Consider the following 19,668-nt stretch of genomic DNA (forward strand, 5'->3'; position numbering starts at 1 on the left):
GCCGTGAGATGCTTAAGAGTGAAGCACTCTGTCTAATCTGCCTTACTCTAAGGAGAAAGCTATTACATGTAAGTGTATGGTTTTATGTAGAAAATTATGTAGAAAATTATTAGAAAACACTTTTGTTATGTAGAAACAGAATATGTTAATTATACACGAAAAGAGTGAGAGAAAGAAAGAGGAAGGCAAGGTAGGAGAAAGAAGAATTCCATCCATCCCAAGAGAAATTGGGTAGGTAGTGATGTGCTAAAGACTATAGGTGAAGGAGACGGAAAGAAGTGGTTATCGTTCCTTGCTCATCTCATGCTGTTGTATTTTGACTCACATGTATTGGCTGGTGGTTTTTTTTTTTTTGGCCAGTTAGCATCTTAAATATAATGCTTATACTGAGCTGTGCGCTTATGGTGTTTGCCTCTTTCCAAAGATGAAAGAGTAATTAGACTTTCTTGTTATAGGCCTTGTCTGTTGGTTGGCTGGCAGCATTAGCTTTGTCTGCCCTCTTAACTGCCTTGTATAACTTTCTAATTTCTCAAGAGCGGATTGTTTTTCTTAAATTATCTTTCTGGATCATGAGAGGTGAGAACTTTCCACCTTTAACCCAATTAGCTAACCAGTTAATTTCTTGAATTTGAAGTAGAAGATTTTGAAAGATGAGTTTTACAAGCAAAATCTTTTTCCTGTTTTCTGCAGCATGATAGACACTCTCAGTGACAGAACCACCCTGTCAGCATCAAATGGCATCTTGACTTGGCATATACCAGGGGCTGACTTTGCTGTGCTGCCTGGGCTCTTTTAGGACCTTAATCGCTGTCTCAGTCTTTCAGTCATTTAATGGAATTGTCTTCCTGACAGTCTTTTGAGGATGGGAAGTAGCATTCCTGTGTTAACATACATGGAACAAAGAGAGGCTGTGATCTTGCAAGTATTTATGCATATATTTTAACTTTACTTTTTGGTTGCCTTGACTTAAGAGCAAAGCAAGAGGAGACTTTTCTGCCCTTTCCCAGTATGTACTAGCTTTCCTCTCAGTAGTCTGTGGTACTCCACAGACCTCCTGGATGAATTCTTTGGTTTTTTTGTTTGTTTTTTTTGCTCTTTCCCCTCTGATCCTGAAGAGCCAGCAAGTATGAGCAGACAAAAACTTCAGACTTGCTGAGGTAGAACCGACCCTAGCAACCTGAAGATAAATCTATCTCTATACTTAACTGATCTAATTAGTACCTCCATTTTAAAATCATGCTTTTAACACCTTCAAAGAGCAAAACTTACAAGGGCAGGTATAACCTTACGTAAATCTCCCCACCCCAAGCTTTACTAATTCAAGACTGTACCCTTCCACAATGTCACAACCAGTGATAATTTAAAAAAAAAAAAAAAGATTGGGGAAAGAATAAATTTTCACAACCAATTTTGAAAGATAAAGTAAAAAAAATTTGAACAAAAAGTGTGTGAAACGCACACAGAGGTAGGGGTGTGTGTGTGTGTGTATATATATGTGTGTGTTTATATATCTATATAAAAAATATGTAAAAACACAGATTTTTCCTTTAGCAATCAATTGCCCTTAGACTAGTCTCCTCTGCTATGTTCTGAAAGCAGGTCTTGCCGGGTAGGGCAAATAATTTGTCTTGTATTGTAACAACTTCATTATGGTTCAGCTCATGTTTGAATGTTTTATTCCTGTTTGAAGCAGTACAATTTCATTTTCTTGCTCTGTCATCTTACTGTATGAAGCAAACCTCTTAACCTCTTTGAAAATCAGTGTGTGCTTTGGACAGAAACCAAGTATTATGGATATATTATTTAGGGTGACTTTATTTCCTGTATTTAAATCAGGGTATAGAAGCTAACATATAACAGGCATGAACAGATCAAGTGTATCCTTCTCCATAAACGTCTGTGTTATAAGCATATTTATCTTGACCTGTGAGGTTCAGATTTTTTGTGATTGACTTGTATTGAATCCTTGTGAAAAGATAGTCCCTTATTTCTGTTTGTAGGTAACTTTTTGCTTTTTTTCAAAATGGACAGATTTAGGGATTCTTCAGATTACTTCCTATATGTTAATATTAACTTTGTGCTTGCAGGTATTTTAGGATTTTTTGTTGTTGTCGTTTGGAGAGTGTAAGTTGAACTTAGATCATTCTAACAGTTACAAGTAAACTAATATGGGAGGCTTACTAAGGAGAAGTCTGAGATGGGAGAGGTGGCTGCCAGTATTTTTAGGATGGTTGCATGCTCAATACTTACATTGTAATGTAACATCTTTTTAATTTTCTCCAGGTAATGGTCAAAGGTTGCATAAGTGACTTACTATCAGGTGAAAACTCATTTTCGGGGGTCCTCGCTTAGCAGGCAGTGATGTCCCAGTTGTGCTCCTAGCCTGCTGAAATGTGTAAGACCCTTGTGATTACTTCAGCTGAGCATATGCATAAATGCTTTTGAAATCATTTTTAAGTACTTAAGTCCCTCTGTTTAATTGGACCTCCTCTTGCAGAAAGGGAAACTTGAGAGAGAAAGGCTCTGGCTTAGAGGAAGAGGAATTACAAGATTGTTACAGCTATTAGAGGTGGATCTTTTAATTGCAAATGCCTTTCTAGTGTGAAGTTAACAAATGCAAACGCTGTTCAAAATGGTATCTGTCAGTATGGTGTGTTGTGTCCCGTCCCCCTCAACCGCCGGAATTTCTTGCTTTGTTTCTTCACTTTATTACTCTTGGTAAATAAGAGTTTGAGGGCCTCAAACTCTCCTCATTATCAGGTGAAATGAAAATGCCCACGCTATTTGCGAAAGCTGTGGAAAGGGAGGCGAGGCTATGTTTTGGTAGGGGAGTTAAACCCTTTAGTCAGCCCTGATAAATCTAGGGGAGTTAAACCCTTGAGTCAGTCCTGATAAATCTACTGTTAAGAGAGAGAAGAGCAATTTTAAGTTCAATTGCGTGATGTAATTCTTTCCTATTCTCCATCACCCCACAATTAGGACAGAATTCCACTCTAAATTGTCGTCTTACCTGGTTTTATTTTTACAGCACTTTTGTTTGATCTAGAAGATAGAGTAGGAAGCACCTTTTACCATCACCTTTCTAGAACTTCTTTCACTGTATAACCTTCTGTGGTTTTTTTTGTAGTTTTATTGCCAGATGCTTAAAAGCAGTTTTGCTGAACAGACTACCTTCTGTCCTTTCCCTTCCCCCCAGCTTTAATTTCTGTCTTTTGAATCCAGGCCTTATAGACGTTTGTCTTGAAAATTACTGACGCAAGAGACTGTAGATTCCTTCCCCTGGTAGGATGATATAAAGAAGTTTTATCTTCTCTCTAGCATCTTACAGCATTTTCACTTATAATGCAAGCAGACTCAGAATTTCCTCAAAGGAGAAAAATGCTATGGTATACATGGGAGGCGGCGTCTTCACTATCTCAATCTGCTGTACCCCAGTTCTTGTATTATCTTAAAGGCTCTGTTGCTATAAAGTTTCTAACTAGAAATGATTAAAAATGTCTTGTTTAATTTCCTGCAGTTGAACTACTGAGCTATAAAATCCAAAGCTGACATTATATTGTCCCTATATTCAATACTGAGAGCTAGAAACTTGTGTCTGAAATTTATTCCTTTGGAATGCAAACTTAGCTCTGGAAAATTTCTGAACGGTGAAAACCTTCAAATGTTGCTTTCTCTCTCTTTTTAATTTTGTGAAAAGAACACTTAATTTATACTCGGTTGGCCTTAATAAAGGGAGGCATAATTGCCTCTTGCCTACTGGTCTGGTCAGTGTTAGGATCTGGTGAATCCAGTAACTGCCTGGAACAGGCTTCGTCTCTTGTGCAGTAAGCTGACTTTCTACAGAAGCTTCTTTTGTTTCCTTTTATTCTTTAAAAATGTAATCTCCTCAGCATATAATATTGTTACAAAAATCCTACAGTTCTGCTGTTTCAGCTGTCCACACATTTATGAGTTACACTTGGCTCTTTGCCTGCTATGGGGAGGAGGGAAGTGATAAAATTGTATTCTTTCTCTTAGATTGTGCGCTTAGGTTGTATAAGCAGATTCGAGTGCGTTTACATGCCTCTGCTGTTGAGGGCTGACTGTTCAGCTGTGGATCATTCATGAGAGGTCCTTCTGCTGTGGCTGAGGAATGTTTAGCATAATATTTAATTTAGTGGAATTAATATGTAGTATGCAGATCCTTTCATGCTGACCAGCTGTAGATTTCTGGAACTCAGTGTCTAGCTTTCTACAACCAAAACCCCACCTGTCCTACCGCTGACGACGGTAAAGCAGTTTAATTGCTGGTAATTGTAACGCTGACAGTTGTAATGCTGTCTGACTAAACACACTTTAGACATATTTTGACGGTGGTTATAGTTTAAAAAAAATCCTAGAAGCTGTTTTAATTTAGTGATAAGTTTTGAGAAGTACTTAGATGAAGTTTGAGGCTGTGGCCAAACTCTGCCATCTCTGTTTCTCTCCAAACTCTTTTTTTGTTGTCAGCTCTGCAAGCTGTGGTTTGAGAGTATTTAACAGTTGAAATGTCACCTGGCTGTGGATACCGATAGATCGGGTAGCCTGAGAACGCTTGCAGAAATCACTAATTAGTTGTTAAATATCAGGAGGTGATAAGCCTCCATCCTGATTGAGGAAAGATATCGAAGACATTTGACAAGAAGATCCTCAAGAGTTGAATCCATTTGTTGATAGAACACTTTCATAATGAAATAAAAAACATAATTCTTTCAATAGCGAGTATAGATGTACAATAATGTTTTGAGCTTAATCCAAAATATCTCCTTCATCAGGAAGGGTGGTGTGGTTGGGTTTTTCTTGTTGTTTTTTGTTTTTCTCCAGTCTAAATGCTAGAAAACAATATAACCAAAGTCCAAATTATTTTTTAAACTTTGACCTGGCATTGTCCCAAACTTCACTTATGCTATTGCTGTGAATGGAGGACAGGTATATGCAGTTTCTGCTTCTTTTACACATCCTTTTTCATGCTGTGCTTCGTTGGAATTTTAATTGCTTTAGTGAAGTTAGAGTTCTGGAGTAGAACGTGGAAGTGCTTCTGAAGTGTCAGTCTGAGACGTGGTTGTGGGGGGAGTCTTACTGAGTCATTCCTGCCTCTGAATTTTTTTCAGTGTGTCTTGTCTTTTCTGTATTTAAATAAGAAATTTCAGGTTAGGGATTGTATTTAATTTTGTATATTTTGCACAGCAGAACAAATAACAGAATGAACAATAACAAACTGAAATCAGTGAGTATTGGTGTGTGTTTTATCGATGATCCACCGGAGATATATTCAAAACTTGTTAGGGTTGTCTTGCTCATAAACAGTCTGAAATATGCTATACAGGTGGCAATATTTATCAAGTACATCATTTTAGTTTTCAAAAAAGTAGACAGACTTATTCCTATTCAAGTTTGGAACAAAAGGAATTGAGATGGTGCTGCAAGATTTTGGAATATTAAAATACTTGTGTCTGTGTATACATATGTACATATATTTAAAAAAAAAAAAAAAACCACGGGGGAGAAATTTTAATTATGGACATGAATACCTGTTTACTGTTGACCGAAAAAAGGCACAGAAGAATTTCTGAAATCATTGTAATTATTTGAACAGTAAAGATACTGCACCAGGTGGCAACATTTAAGTTAGGATTCGGTGACAACGGGAACATAGAAAGTATTTATTTTTTAAATTTATGTTACTTCTGCCTACTTTGTACTTGTGCATTCATGTGACCTGGATTTAATTTATCATTTGGTAAATATTTGCATAGTAATTCCTAAAGTGCTCTCCCACACATAAAGGAATTGATGATAAACAGCTTTTAAGTGGCTTGATGTTAAACACAGACATGACTTGCAACCCTAAGGTAAAATGCACATTAGTATAACTGTTCAATATTCATTTGGGACGTGCTGGTGTATATTATACCAGGTGACTTGTTCATACTTCCCCTTAATATTAGGATGTTGTTACTGGAGCATACCTTAACTAAACTTCTGTGTAAGGGGATACGCAGCGCTATAAGAGAATTTCTCCCTAGTTGTGCTGTTAAGGTTTTTGGGAAGAAAAGCTACAGATATGTTTATCCTAAATGGCCCCATTAACATGAGAGCATTTAGGAGCACAGATGTACCGCAAACATGCTCGTATGCTGCCCAGAGCTTCTAGGCTGCCTTTCCTGTTTTACGTTTTCAGGACACGCATTCTTTGGCTTTTCAACACTTGACTCTGTCTCCTTGTGCATGTGAACCTCCTGCCAGCAGGGTTAAGAGGACGTTGGGAGGGATCGTTTTAGGCGCTGTCACTCCTTGGAAGAGGACTTTTATCTTGAACTAGGACTCCTCAACTCAAAAAGGAATCCTGTTTTTTTTGGGGAGGGAGGAGGGGAAGAGAGGAGGGTGGGGGCAATGTATTGTGCACTTGCACACAAGAATTACATACCACTTTGAAATTTTGAGATGCTTTGAACAGCCTAGTGCTGCTGGGATGAATTAAAACAAAAGTGAACTAAACAAACATTTGTTCTGGAACTATTTGGAAGTACAGTTATACAGGTTAACAGAAAAGGCTGAAAATATTTAAGACTGGACCATCTTGAATCAATGGCTTCAGTGCTTAGTGAGTAATTAGTCTTCATTTGAATAGTTCAGAACCATTGTACACTGAAGTAATGATGGGTGGTACAAATAGAGACGACGTTGCCTGTGATTTCGTTTAATGCAGAACTTTCATAAACTACTGCATGCTTGTGTAAAGACTTGTTCTCCTTCAAGAGAGCAAGAACAGGTAGGTACGAGTCTGAGACTAGTTTACTTGTTAGTAGCTTTCTTCCCCTATCCGAAGGAGAAGGTATACGTGCCGAAGGCTGTGGTTTGCAGGAGGCAGCCATGCCTCCTCATGGCTCCTCAAAAGCAGCCATGAAACATGCGAAGCAGAAGAACTGTTTTTCCGAAAGACATGTCCTTCAGAGCATAATGAACTGTTCAATATATTGGAACTTTCCTATGGAAGAAATGGCAATTGTGCAAAACATTCAGGATCAAAGCTAATTAACGGGATAGGTTTAAGGTACGGTTTTGTTGGTACCTGGGAACTTAGGTCATTTCTCTTTCTTAGTTTGGACAATGTTTTTGGAGGCTGCAAATCTCTTCTTTTGCATGTGGTCCCTGCTGCTTTGCTAGAATGGGCCCCCCTATAGGAGAAAGGGGATTAAGAAGTGTGGGGGTTTTTATTGGCTTTTTTCTTTTTAAAGATTCTAGGTAGGTTTAGCATGTTCAGTTTCTCTGGGTGTGTGTGGTTTTTTTGTGTGTGCGCGCCTTTTTTATCCTCCTGTCCATTTACAAGCCAGAAGTATCCACCTGTCTACAGTATGTAGATGTACAATACAAAAGTGTATTTACAGTAGTGGCTTCATTTGGCAGCTGCCTGGGTGTCTAAGGCTATGAGGAGGCATTGGGTGACTCTCCAGCGTGTTTCCTTGCACTGATGTGGGATTGCAAGCTGGAATCAGCACTTCTTCATGTGTGACTTAGCAACAGCCTACCACCTCTCTTAGATGGGCTCCAGCTTTCCTTCCAGAGATCAGAGAAACAGACTTTTCTCGTCTGGACAAAAGCACAGTAGAACTAAAAATGCTGCCTTCCTCAACTACTTAAGAACTCTGGTGGATACGGGGTAACTTTTAAAAGTAGTACTGTTTTGAAAATGCAGTCTTCTACTTTGCTGTTTTACGGTATACAGAAACGTGGTACTCTGTGTTTGTTATATTGTATGCTTCAATAAGACACTTAAAGTAATAGACCCCAAGCACCCACCCCGTCCCCCTCAACCCAAGGGCAGTTTAGGCTTCTCAGATGATGGTGATTCTATCTTAGATGTGCCAGAGTTATTTTCAGACCTCTTTTACTCATTTTGAACTCTGAAAAATACTTTTAGTAGTATGTGTGTATGCATTGGTGCACATGTGTTCATTTACTCCTCTTAGTGTCTATCCTCTTACATCCTGTGGTTGAAATGGTATTTGTTATTTGGGACTTAAGATATTCAGCTTTACATCTGCTGGTAGTTAATGGCTTATTTTACATAGAAAGATTGCTAGAATTTCAGAGTCCTATTTATTGAAGCTGTCTGGGCTCTTGGTGGGAGTAAAGCAGCACAGGAGAAATTGCTATATAGGTTTTATTTTTTTTAATAGACACTTTGTATCTTGTGTATGGCAGTGTTTGGAGTTCATCCAAAGAACAAAAATTGTTTTATGACTTTGAAATCTCTTTGGAATGGGTGAGTAATTTTGCCGGTTAGATGAGCTGTTGTTACTTCTGTGGTTGTGCTCAGGGAATTTTCTTCATCCAGGCTATCTACCAGTAGTTACTTTTTTTTTTTTTTTAATCAAATAGTCTATAAAAAGCATTTTTCATCTCTGTCGTGCTTTCTATCGCGTTTTTTCTGTCGCTCTCACCCCTTTTCTGGCTAGTAGTTTTCTAACTTCTGGGGGATGAAGCTCTGGTTGTTAGAAACATGGATGTTCAGGGCTGTAGTCTCTGGTGGTTATTCCTATTAGGAGTCCTTGAGATAAAAAGGCCATAGGGGCTTCACTGTGTGCCTATATCTGAGTCAAAAAGGGAGGGAGTTAGGGATGGGGTAGTAGTTCCCGAAGAGGTAAGAATATTTTTCTGCTAAGGAAACCATACGAATCCCATTCTGCTTTAGTTCCTGTGTTTTAGTGTGAATTTCCTTCTCTAAGATGTGCGTACTGAAGTTCTGCTACGTCGTCTTCTGAACGTGTATTTCTGAATTAATAAGAAATCTAGTATAGGCTGCACTTGCCTCAAAGTATTGGTGAGGACTGGCATCTTCTGCTTTTTCAGACTGGTTTAGAGACTTCAATGCTTTTGTTTAGTGGCCATACCCAGAGAAAGTAAATTACTGTATTTGTTGTGGCCCAAAGTAATAGGAAGGCTGAGATTTCATGAAGCTTGATGCAAGTAAGGGTAGCTGTTTGGCTTGGGCTTGTTTCCTGCCAACTTGCTGAATTCTTTGTTCTCTTTCAAAGACGCATCTGAGTTGGTGCAAGCTACTAGACCGCAAATAGAAGTAAGCATAGGAAGCAAAACACTTCAGTCAGCTGGGTGGGTTGTTTGTTTTTTGTGTTTTTTCCACATCAGCTTTAATCTGTGTACAAGAAACTCATGAAATGATGTAATATAATGTAATGTAACCAATTATATAACTGGTTTTAATATATCTTGAGACAAAAATGTTACCTGCAGAAGTTTGTCTAATTAACAGGAGTGGTTTTGAATTATGCTGTTCCGGTGTTATTAATTATGATTATCTTTTGTGACTGTATTTGTTAAAAGGTTCAGGAGGAACATCTGTAGCTACTGATGCATTCCAGTTTGAGAGAATCATGTTGTGTAAGTTTATTGGTAGGGTCAAGTGACACTCTTTCACAACACTTGTTCATTTAAGTAAATGGTATGATCTGGGTTAGCATGCTTGCTTGTTGTGCAGAAAGATAGGTTTCCTTTTTGCCTTTTCATCTTAGAATTTTGAGAGTGTGGTATAAATACCTAAACCGGGGGCTTTAAAAGCAAGCTATGAGCTGTAGTAGTTATCTGGATTTCATCATTTTATAAAGATAAACACATTTGACTTTCAAGTTTTTTGTTATTTTGAACACTTGATACCTAGGGTGAAGAAGCATTTGCTACTTGGCAAATGGGAATTCTCAGTGCAAAATGGAATAACTGTGGTTATTCCAGATAAAATAGGTTAGAGATACAGTTATATGCTTAATTAGCTGGTTGCCATTCAGCTCTACTCTACCTTACAAATACCTAACACTCAAGCAAGCACAAGGCATTAACGTTTTAATACTAAACTTGTGGCATACAGCCAAGCTGGGAGAGCATCTGGGCCAGAGGAAAGTGTGTTGGTGCCAGTGCACGCTAATTTCTGTAATAATATTATTCTGCAATTGAAAAGGGGGTGAAGCTATGCTGCTTTGGAGCTAATGGCAATAGCATTACTTTTACCAATGCAGTATATGTTTTGCCATTTACAAATGGGAGAGAGGGAGCTAAATACACTTCTCATGCAGCTTAAATGTTAGTTTACACGGAAAAAAGGTTCCCATCCCCCTACACATTAAAAATAGAAGCAGTATTTCTTATGGGTTTGAAGATGTTGTTAACTAGCTATTAGGCTTATGTAATGAGACCATTAAAAAAATATAACGGTGAAAAAAATCTTTCAGGTTTTTATACTTACTAATAACCCTATAAACTAATATAACTTGTTGCTGAAGGGGAGGATGCTTAATAAGCATCCTACAGCATTCTGTAGAGAGTGCTCTAGTTATCCATTTTGTTTGCGGACCCTGTTTGAAGCGTCTAAGAAAACACGTTTGTATCTTGGACAGATTCTGTCTCTTGACTCTAGGTTCTAAATTGGACTAGGCTGTGATGGTGTCTGAGTATGTGTAGCGATGTAGGAGCCTATATTTGGTCAGCATTAAAATTTAAAACTCGCTGTGGCTATATGTTTGGTGGCGGTGGTGATTGAATAGCTTCCACTGAGGATTACTCCTGGTGTTTGGATCCTGTGCTGCTGCTGCAGTGTTTGTGCGGGCCTGGTTGTTTGGCTAATTAGTGGCCTGGATCAGGAAAGGGACTTGGGTGAAAAAGGATTTGCTCTCAAGGGGTTTTTGGAAGGGGTACGAAGGGAAGGAGGGAACAGCTGTTGGTCTGAAGAGCTGCTAAGAAAAAGCTGCAGGTAACTGTCTGAACTGCTCTTAAATATACCTCTTGCTCCCATGAGCCTTGGTTCACATTACTCCCTTTAGCTCTTTGGATCATCATGGTGTAATTAGGTCTGTATGGTTTCATGATGATAGGCTTTGGGGCAGTGTAGGCATTGTGGATGTAAGAAGGTTTTGTTAATAGAAGAACTGCAACTGAACTTTGAAAGGGAGGGAGATGGATCAGGCAAAACATTGTTAGAAAGCTCAACAGCGGAGCCAGCAGCCGCACATGCTGGGCTGACCTGTTTTGGGCTGACCCATGGGTTTTGTGTGGTATAAGGGCTTCTTGTGTGTGTATGTGTGTTATTTATTTATTTCTTAAACTACTGCCTATTTATGATACAGCTAATAAAAAGAAGCCTAATCCAATTGGTCCATTTATACCTATAATGGAATTACCGTGATTTGTCTGCTGTCTGCATCCCTTGATGGCCAGAGTCATAGATTACCCATCTATAAATATGGAGTGGAATATCCCTAGTTGTCAGGAACTTCATTACATGGGGACCATAACTAGAATCAGGAACTTGCTAGTCCAGGTAGTGTGCCTATTATGCTTCACTTTACTTCTAAGAATTGTGATCTAAATAGCCTTGATGGGGAGCAAGGGGTGGGTGATGTACCTGTAATAGAATCACTGGGATTACAGATAACATCAGCTGTGTTCTTCTTTGTCTGTTTATGAAACTTTTTTCAAGGCTCTGTGTGTGTATGCCAGTTTCTTGGGCCTTAATTTTAGCAGCTTCTGGCCAATCTCAGTGGCATCTCATGGAGGTCCAGAATATAACATGTCATCTCAACTGAGCATGTTTCCTTTCAGCTGGCCGTAGAAGATGTGCCAATCCAGTGCAACGCTTACCACTGCTGATGCTACAGGGTGCTTAAACGTGCTCCTATGACTTAATGAGCTGACATGCGTTTGCGAAACCACGGTAGCTGGCCCTGATAGGATAAGCGTTCAAACGTTATCTAAGGCTGCTCAAGTACAGCTACGTTTCACTTAGCCTGCTCCCCCCTGCAAGTTGTGTGTGTGCAGTCAGCTTGTTGTTTGAAGGCAATGGTTACGTGACTGTGTGTCAGCTCTGATTTGTATTTCATCTTAGGGAGAATATGCTGTGGAGCAGCACATTCTGAGCCTTTTTGCTTCAGGGTCAGTGGAGGGAGGGTTAAGCTCTCAGTTGCTGAAGTGGAGTAGTTAATAATATATGAGGAAAACATGATTAGTAGAAAACTAACATGATCCTTGTTTGTATTGCATGCAGAACTGCAACAGAATTGGAGAGCATTAATTTGAGAAAATAATTTGGGGCTTATTTATCCATTTATTTTTGCCCCTGTAGCCTGAGCTGCCTCTCTGGAGAAAGAAACTAGGTTAAATATATATGCCAGAAGTTGTCAGGAGTGATGTGTGTCCATACATGTACGTATTCATGTATGTATGCTGATGATAACCCAAGCTGTCCAACTATAAATAAACTACTTTAAAAAGAAGTGTAATTTCTCAGTTTTTGTATTAACTATCTAAAGAATTGAACTGCATTATAAGCCAATGTAAATGTACTTGTGTAAGATCACTTGTCGAGTGCTGTATTGGTAGGAACATTAAAGTGTCTAGATGGGGGTGCAGTTCTCATTTTCTGTACGTTTTAAGTTTCAATTTTAGGTAGTGGCTTCAAGCTTCTACCTCATGATTCAAGAGGGAAACGGGTGGGAAGGAGAAGGAATACAAAACTGTTCTGTCTGGTTGAGCTAAAACCATACAAAATTAGTTTGAGACATCTTGTGCCTGTCTTGCAGGATCCAACTTACTCAGTAAATATCCACCACCTGGAGTATACAGATGGAGGAATCCTGGACCCTGATGATGTGCTGGCAGATGTTGTGGAAGACAAAGATAAGGTAGAGCTTGGATGAAAATACCACTTTTGCTTTCTGCTGTGTCTCTTCAAATAACTAATGCTCATTGCTTGGATCTCTGGCTGTTGAGGCAGTTATTAAGATATCCTTAAATTAAACACATCTGCCTAGAGGTGGTGTCGATCTCTTGTTTCTGGAGTAAAAATGAAAGAAAAGCATGAGCGAAGTAATGAAGATAATCAGAGGAGCCTAGTAGTTGATTTAGGACTTAACCTTTTCAAGCGCTTTTGTGTTTCTTTTTATTGCTGTATTTAAATGTAGTGATAAAGGAATGCGAGTTTTACAAGACTTTTTTTCTTCTTTTTATGCCACTCAAATATCTTTATCATCTCTTCTTCTCCTTAGAAGTTTCTGAGAGTCATTCAGTTATTATGGTTGAGTATGTATAATAAAATAAACTGACAAAAAAACTTGCAATCAAAAACAGCTACCCCAACTCTGTCACGTTTCAGGAGGAGCTTCTGGATTTGCTACTGAAAGTCTAAGTAGGCCAGTTACAAACTCCCAAGAGCTAGGAGTCTCTAACTGGGAATTCAAATATGTCCTCCTTGGGTAGAAAAATAGAAGATGCAAAGAAGCCTCTGTTTCTTTTTTACAATTGGCAGAGTAATTTAGTTTTGGGAAACTAATTGGTGAATTATTTCAGCATATATAATAAAATCAGAGGAAAACATATTTGGTGACTTGAAAATGGAGACCCAAATGTGGGATATGCTTCTGCTTTGATAAATGGCCTTTTCTGCTTACAGTACCTTATGTTCAGTGATAGTAACAATAATTTTGTGCATTGCAAGCAGAAATGCTGGAGTTCTGCATACTGTTGATTGTTTAATGACTTAATACAATTAAGAGGTAGAAAGGACAAAGTGCAATGTTTTGCATATGATGAATGTGATGCTGTTTCTCAGTACCGTAGAAAATTGTCTAAGGGGTACTTCAGTGTCATTCTATAGCTGTCCATAGGGGACTTCTTTGAGCAATGAAGCTGTATTTAATGTATGTTCTGTGTGTTCTCTTTGTCCAACTTGCATTTCTTGCTTGTTCATAATTACTGAAAGTGTATTTAAAACATCTTAAGACTTTCTTCCAGTAGTATTTGGAGGCTAACGACTAGATTGAGGACTGACACTGGTATATATTAGGAATAAGACCATGAGCGTATGATACCATAAAATGAAATATCAGAGGGAAGGGAAATGTATTATTGATCTCATTGGTTAATAAGAATAAATATGCCTGCCCAGGATTTCCTCTATTTAAAATACTAATACATCAACACTTACTTGAATAAGAACAGTAGTTTGTAGAATATTTGATTATATCATCCAATTCTTACTTGTGGCTAAAGTCTTACTAGTACTTTGAGTGCGTGTCACTCTGAGAATGTGTTTCTGATGAAATTTCTTGTTTACACACAGTTGCAGGTTCAATCTAAGGTTTATCTTCAGGTTTATCTTCTGTTATAACAGTGCTAGGAGGAACTCCGGTAGTTTGAGGTTCCCTTGAGAGGGGCCCAGGTGTCCTGGGTATTATTCACTGAAGTGTTCTGAAGCAGTTTAGGAATACAGTAAACTCTTTGTTTTCCCTTCCTGTGATGTCTCAATTACATGTGCCCCAAATAAAGGAAATAGATGCAAGGGCTCTTGTAGGTGAGAGACAACTGCCATCTCTTCTTCAGCAGGCCCTGGTGAAACAGTGGTAAGAAAGACTTACTGAGCCAGCTGCAGTGACAAATCAGTTTGTTTCTGATAAAACCAGGGTAGAATCTAGGAATCGCGTTACGGGACTAGTGGTTAAAGGGCTGAGAAAAATTATTTCATTTGGAGAGCGGAATCGGACCAGAGCCCCTTCACAGCATGTACGGGAGCTGCTGATACTACTTACTTGCAGGGGTTAGTGTGATCAGATGACCAAGAACCAGCCATATAGAAGGCCTAATATTTTTAATAGTTTTATTTTGGCCTGTTAGTCCTTGAGCCTGGGCTGATGTTAGTCCACACAGAGGATATGGCCTAAGGCATCTTTAAGCTTTGCAAAAGGGGAGGAGATATTTAGACCCAATAGAGCCAATGCCTAAAGTCCCTAAATAGATGAAAGAGTATTTGGTACTTATATCTGTGCACTGATTCTCTTTGATTATGTTTTTCCATATGTGTGGTAAACGAACAGGCCTTATCCTTGCACCCTTGTTGTTGTCATCCTTCCCTATGTATCCAGTAATGCAGTTTCTCATGAAATTACTCTGTCCAAAAAAGAAATGTTGCACTTAACCTCAGCGCCTTTAAACAAAAGTGCACTTGACATTGCTGACCATCAAGCTCTGATGATTCTTTTTATATATATATGTATTTTTTTATATATATATATATATATATTTAAGCCTTAATCTGCTCTAGATCATGATTTGATAGCTGTAAAGTAGCACAGTTTGCAAATGAAAATGTGCATGGTATTCTATTGAAATTCTTTCACTGTTGCAACAAAATAGTGAATCAAGGAGAACTATCGGATGTCATTTATTTGGATTTTTCAAAAGCTTTTGACAGTCCTTGACAATAGACTGTTAAGGAGGCACAAGTGCTCATGAGGTAGGCAGCAAAATTGTGTCATAGATGAGTAAATGATTGAGAGAGAACAAGAAGAAGGGAAAAATGGACAGATATCAAAACTGAAATGTTGGTACTTGGATGCCTAATGTGCATTATTAGGAGCGGCAGTTTGTTAAGACTCTAGATATGTTGACTTTGTGGTTTCCTCTTTAACTCAGAATTACTCGGGCAAAGCTCAGTGAATGGGCAGTAGTGGCAGGTAAAATTCATTGCTGTCACCTGCAAGCATATGCACATCGGAGGGGATGACTTGACCTACTTGTACAAAACAGTCCTAAATTAGTCTCGTGTGTGCTTGGTAACACATGTCATGTGAAAATGCTTTGGGAATTCTTTATGTGAAATTCTTTGTTCTTACAGGGTTTGGGTGTGTGTGGGGGGAAACGCTCAGCAGTGAGGGGAAATAACCTGTGGCCTCAGTTGGATGTCAGAGGTGGAGTGAATAGTTTTTGTCATCTATTTTCACCCAGTTACCTAGTGAGTAGTTTGTGTCCTGATTGTTCTGAATGACAGATGTAATTCAAAAGCCCAAATTTTGCTACTTGAATAAAAATACTATTTAAATTGTATTCTTTTTTAATATATATTAAGGCTATAAATGGAGTTGTCTTTGTAAGCTGTTCTTAACAGATCTTTCTCTTGAAATGACTTTTTTCCTTGAGGAAACAATTGCCAAAAGAAAATTCCTACGTTGCCCAAACAATATATACATATGCAAAATGTTTGCCCCTCACATTGTGTATATTTGGCCTATTTGGTGTATATCTTAACTGTGTAAACTTTATGTACTGCTCATATAGTTTTCTGTTTTTAATATAGAATCATATTTTCAAAAATCTTTAATTTATTTTCCAATCAAATACAAGGCACCTACTGACTTCTGAAATGCTTGCTTCCTTTCCAATTTAAGGGTTTCTGTAAAGGTCGTGGTTTAGCCTAGTGATAGTAATATTTCTGGAGGTCCCTCTATAGCTAACAGAGAGGCATGTTCCTTTAGAGTATTTCACAGCAAAAACCTGATTCACACAGTGGTTATAAAGCTGCTTTAATCAGGTCAAATGTGTGGTTGTGCCCCTTCCTTCCTAACAATGTCCTGGGCCGTGTGTTGCTGCCCCTTGTCTTTTGTTTGTTGAATTTGGGTGGTGTCTTGGTGGCTTGGATTGCTTGAGGATCTGGCTGAAAACTAACCTCCCTTCCCTTCAGTTCCCTTGGGTGCCTTTGTAGGCTGTTACATAAATGTTAGTACCAGTACGAAGATGGGAATGGAAGCAGGTTGGGAATGAACAGCAGGGCATGGCTGTCCCTGCTAGTAACAAGTAGGCTAGTACCGAATTCAGTACCTTCTCTTGTGCCAACTTCTCACAAGATACTGTGTGCAGATATTCTGTCTCACCGCTCTTGTGATGGGCAGGGCCCCCTTGCTTGCCTTTGCATATGTTTGTTTCCACTTACAAAGTGCTGGTTTTGGCATTACTGTATCCCCTCTCATTGGCAATGAATTGCTAGGATACACTTCAGTTACCCATAAAATAGTAATCTCCGCCGTCACTGAGGGTTACAATGCTTGTTATTGGCGATAGGGCGTGGGTCAGAATCTGACTTAATTTAATACTTAAAGGTGAGTTGGCGGGGTACGATAAAAGAAGGAATGCCAAAAAAGCAAGCAAACAGTACCATGCAGAGCCGAAGTGCTCCGAGAGACTACAAAGATGTACGGGAGTTCTGCTAATTGTGGTAATTCCGTTCTGTTAAGACTTGCTCAGCTCACAGGGTTTTGAGGAGTGGAAGGCAAAGGGGACGTGATTGTGGTTGACACTGCACTGATACTGACATACCAGCATGCTAATATGGTCTTAGGAATATTTATACTTGGACTTTTTCTTGGCTAAATATATTTGACATCTAGGTATGTTGTTTTTAATAGGAGCAGAAGCTTTTGAAGGACACAGAGCAACAGAAAGGCTGGAACAGTGACATTCCCTTTAAAGATTTATAGGGGTTGTAACTGTCATTTAAATGTTTCTAATGATGAAGTCAAGTAAATGCTGTAAGTGTAGTTCAGATAATTATTTTAGCTAAGTATTTAATGAAATATTAAATAGCAAAATCAATGAATTCTTCCTTCTCAGTTCACTACCAGCAGAAACACAGTATTGAGAAAACATGTCTCCTGGAAGGTCTCCAAATGCTAGAGAAACTGTCTGCTGACTACTGTAATTGGCTATTGGGCCCATGTGCGCTACTGTTAGGAAGCTGGAGAGCTAGCTGAATTTTTTTTTTTTTTTTTTAAGAGAATGTGAAACAATTCCTTTAAACCTTACTTCCGAGAGCGTGATTTGAAAGTGAAGTTTCAGAGAAGAGTGAAAGCAAGAAGCACTGTGAATATGTGGTTGGTCTGAGGCAATTGTTTCAGCATGTAACTACACAAAAAGCATAGATTCAGAAGCAAAAGCAAAACTGCAAGACTGTCGTAATTATACGAGGGTAGCATCTCTTCAGATACCTGATAGACCTGTTTTCTTTTAGCACATTCTGAACTTTTTCCATTATTTCCGGGTAGCTTTAGTCACTGGAAATGCTGGATGGATGTGGTACTTATACAGCAGTTATTTTGTGGCCTGAGTTTGACTCTGTAGACCTTCAGAGTTGTCATTCCAGCTGTGAAGGTGGCTGCACACTTTAAGGTGCTATGTTTATTTATATTTAGTTATACGGAAGTCAGTCGACCTTTGAACAGCTTTTCTTCCTTCCACTCACTGATTTCCTCTTGAAATGGAAAAAGAAATCAGAACTAAAATAGCATTTATGTAAGTGGAGAAGGTGTGGCTAAATAGCATCTTGGGTGATAAAGGAAATGATTTAAACAAGCAGCTTGAAAAATGGTAAAATAAAGCCAAAATAACAAGGAAATAAGCAGGAGTATCTCAATAGGTTTTTTTTTTTTTTTTTGGAAAAAGAAAGGGCTGTGCAGAGTATGAACTGAGGGTATTTTTCTTTAAGGAAATTAGAGCATCACTGCTAATCAGTGGCAGAAGCCTAGATGTTAGCTTGTTTGTTTGCTTCATATGGGTTAGTAGATCCTGAAAATGTTACACTTGACAGATTTTTTTTTTTCTGGTCTTTTGATCTGATGCCCAAATATGAGACATGCAAGTAGTACATATTTAGACTTCTATGTAATTGAGTTTTCTAGTTGTTTCTGTAGGGTTTTGTAACTTTCTAGTAACTAGAATACAAAATGGAATTTTTTGTTTTTCCTATACAAGTTTAATATACTTTTGTATGACACAAACTGAAGAATAAAGTGAGTTACGTAGGATTTAATTGCAGCAGAGAATTTACCTATTGTAGTATATGCTCTAGCATTTAAGTAGGCTGTTTTATGAGTTATTACCTAACTTTCTTAACTTTTCCCCAGGAGAAGCTTAAAAGAAAGAGGGGAAAAAACATCCATTTGATGTAAAGAATGAATATTAGAGATCACAGAATCACAGAATCGTTTAGGTTGGAAGGGACCTCTGGAGATCATCTAGTCCAACCTCCCTGTTCAAGCAGGGTCACCTAGAGCATATTGCCCAGGATCACATCCAGACAGGTTTTGAATATCTCCAGCGAAGGAGACTCCACCACCTCTCTGGGCAACCTGTTCCAATGCTCTGTCACCCTCACAGTGAAGAAGTTTTTCCTCAGGTTCAGGTGGAACTTCCTGTGGTTCAGTTTCTGCCCATTGCCTCTTGTCCTGTTGCTGGGCACCACGGAGAAGAGGCTGGCCCCATCCTCTTGACACGCCCCCTTCAGATACTTGTACACGTTGATGAGATTCCCTCTCAGTCTTCTCTTCTCCAGGCTGAACAGGCCCAGCTCTTGCAGTCTTTCTTCCTAGGAGAGGTGCTCCAGCCCTCTAATCATCTTGGTAGCCCTCCGCTGGACTCTCTCCAGGAGTGCCATGTCTCTCTTGGACTGGGGAGCCCAGAAGTGGACACAGTACTGCAGGTGAGGCCTCCCCAGGGCTGAGGAGAGGGGCAGGATCACCTCCCTCGACCTGCTGGCAACACTCTGCCTAATGTGTATGGTAGCATAGAAAGCAACTTAAGGATCTTAATTTCTTTAAAATGGAGGTAATATTTTAAGTGTGAAATGTACACAAAGTAGTCCACATGCCCTTTACCTTTAGTAAAACCTGCACCAAAGAATATATGTATGTTTTTTAAAAAAAAAAAAAAAGACTTTCTTTATATGGTGGTGATTGTTGTTCTGGACTAGATTTTTTGGCGCACAATGTTTTATAATGACATTTAGTTGATGGAATATTATAGCTAAGTCATTCCTTAATG

General features: G+C 38.8%; 1 protein-coding gene across 6 annotated transcripts in view; it reads left to right on the forward strand.

Moving 5' to 3' along the window:
• The window catches only part of PARD3B (par-3 family cell polarity regulator beta), a 437,068-nt gene that overhangs the window by 18,601 nt on the left and 398,799 nt on the right, over positions 1–19,668 (forward strand). For 5 of the 6 annotated variants that reach the window (XM_068948053.1, XM_068948054.1, XM_068948056.1 and 2 more), the window contains exon 2: positions 12,606–12,707. The exons of the other annotated variant lie outside the window; for it this stretch is intronic. In XM_068948053.1, coding sequence (XP_068804154.1) covers positions 12,606–12,707 — 102 coding nt within the window. The remainder of the gene's footprint in view (positions 1–12,605; positions 12,708–19,668) is intronic. 6 annotated transcript variants of the gene reach the window in all.

The sequence above is a fragment of the Struthio camelus genome, chromosome 6 (genome assembly GCF_040807025.1).
Source record: "Struthio camelus isolate bStrCam1 chromosome 6, bStrCam1.hap1, whole genome shotgun sequence".
Lineage (NCBI taxonomy): Eukaryota > Metazoa > Chordata > Aves > Struthioniformes > Struthionidae > Struthio > Struthio camelus.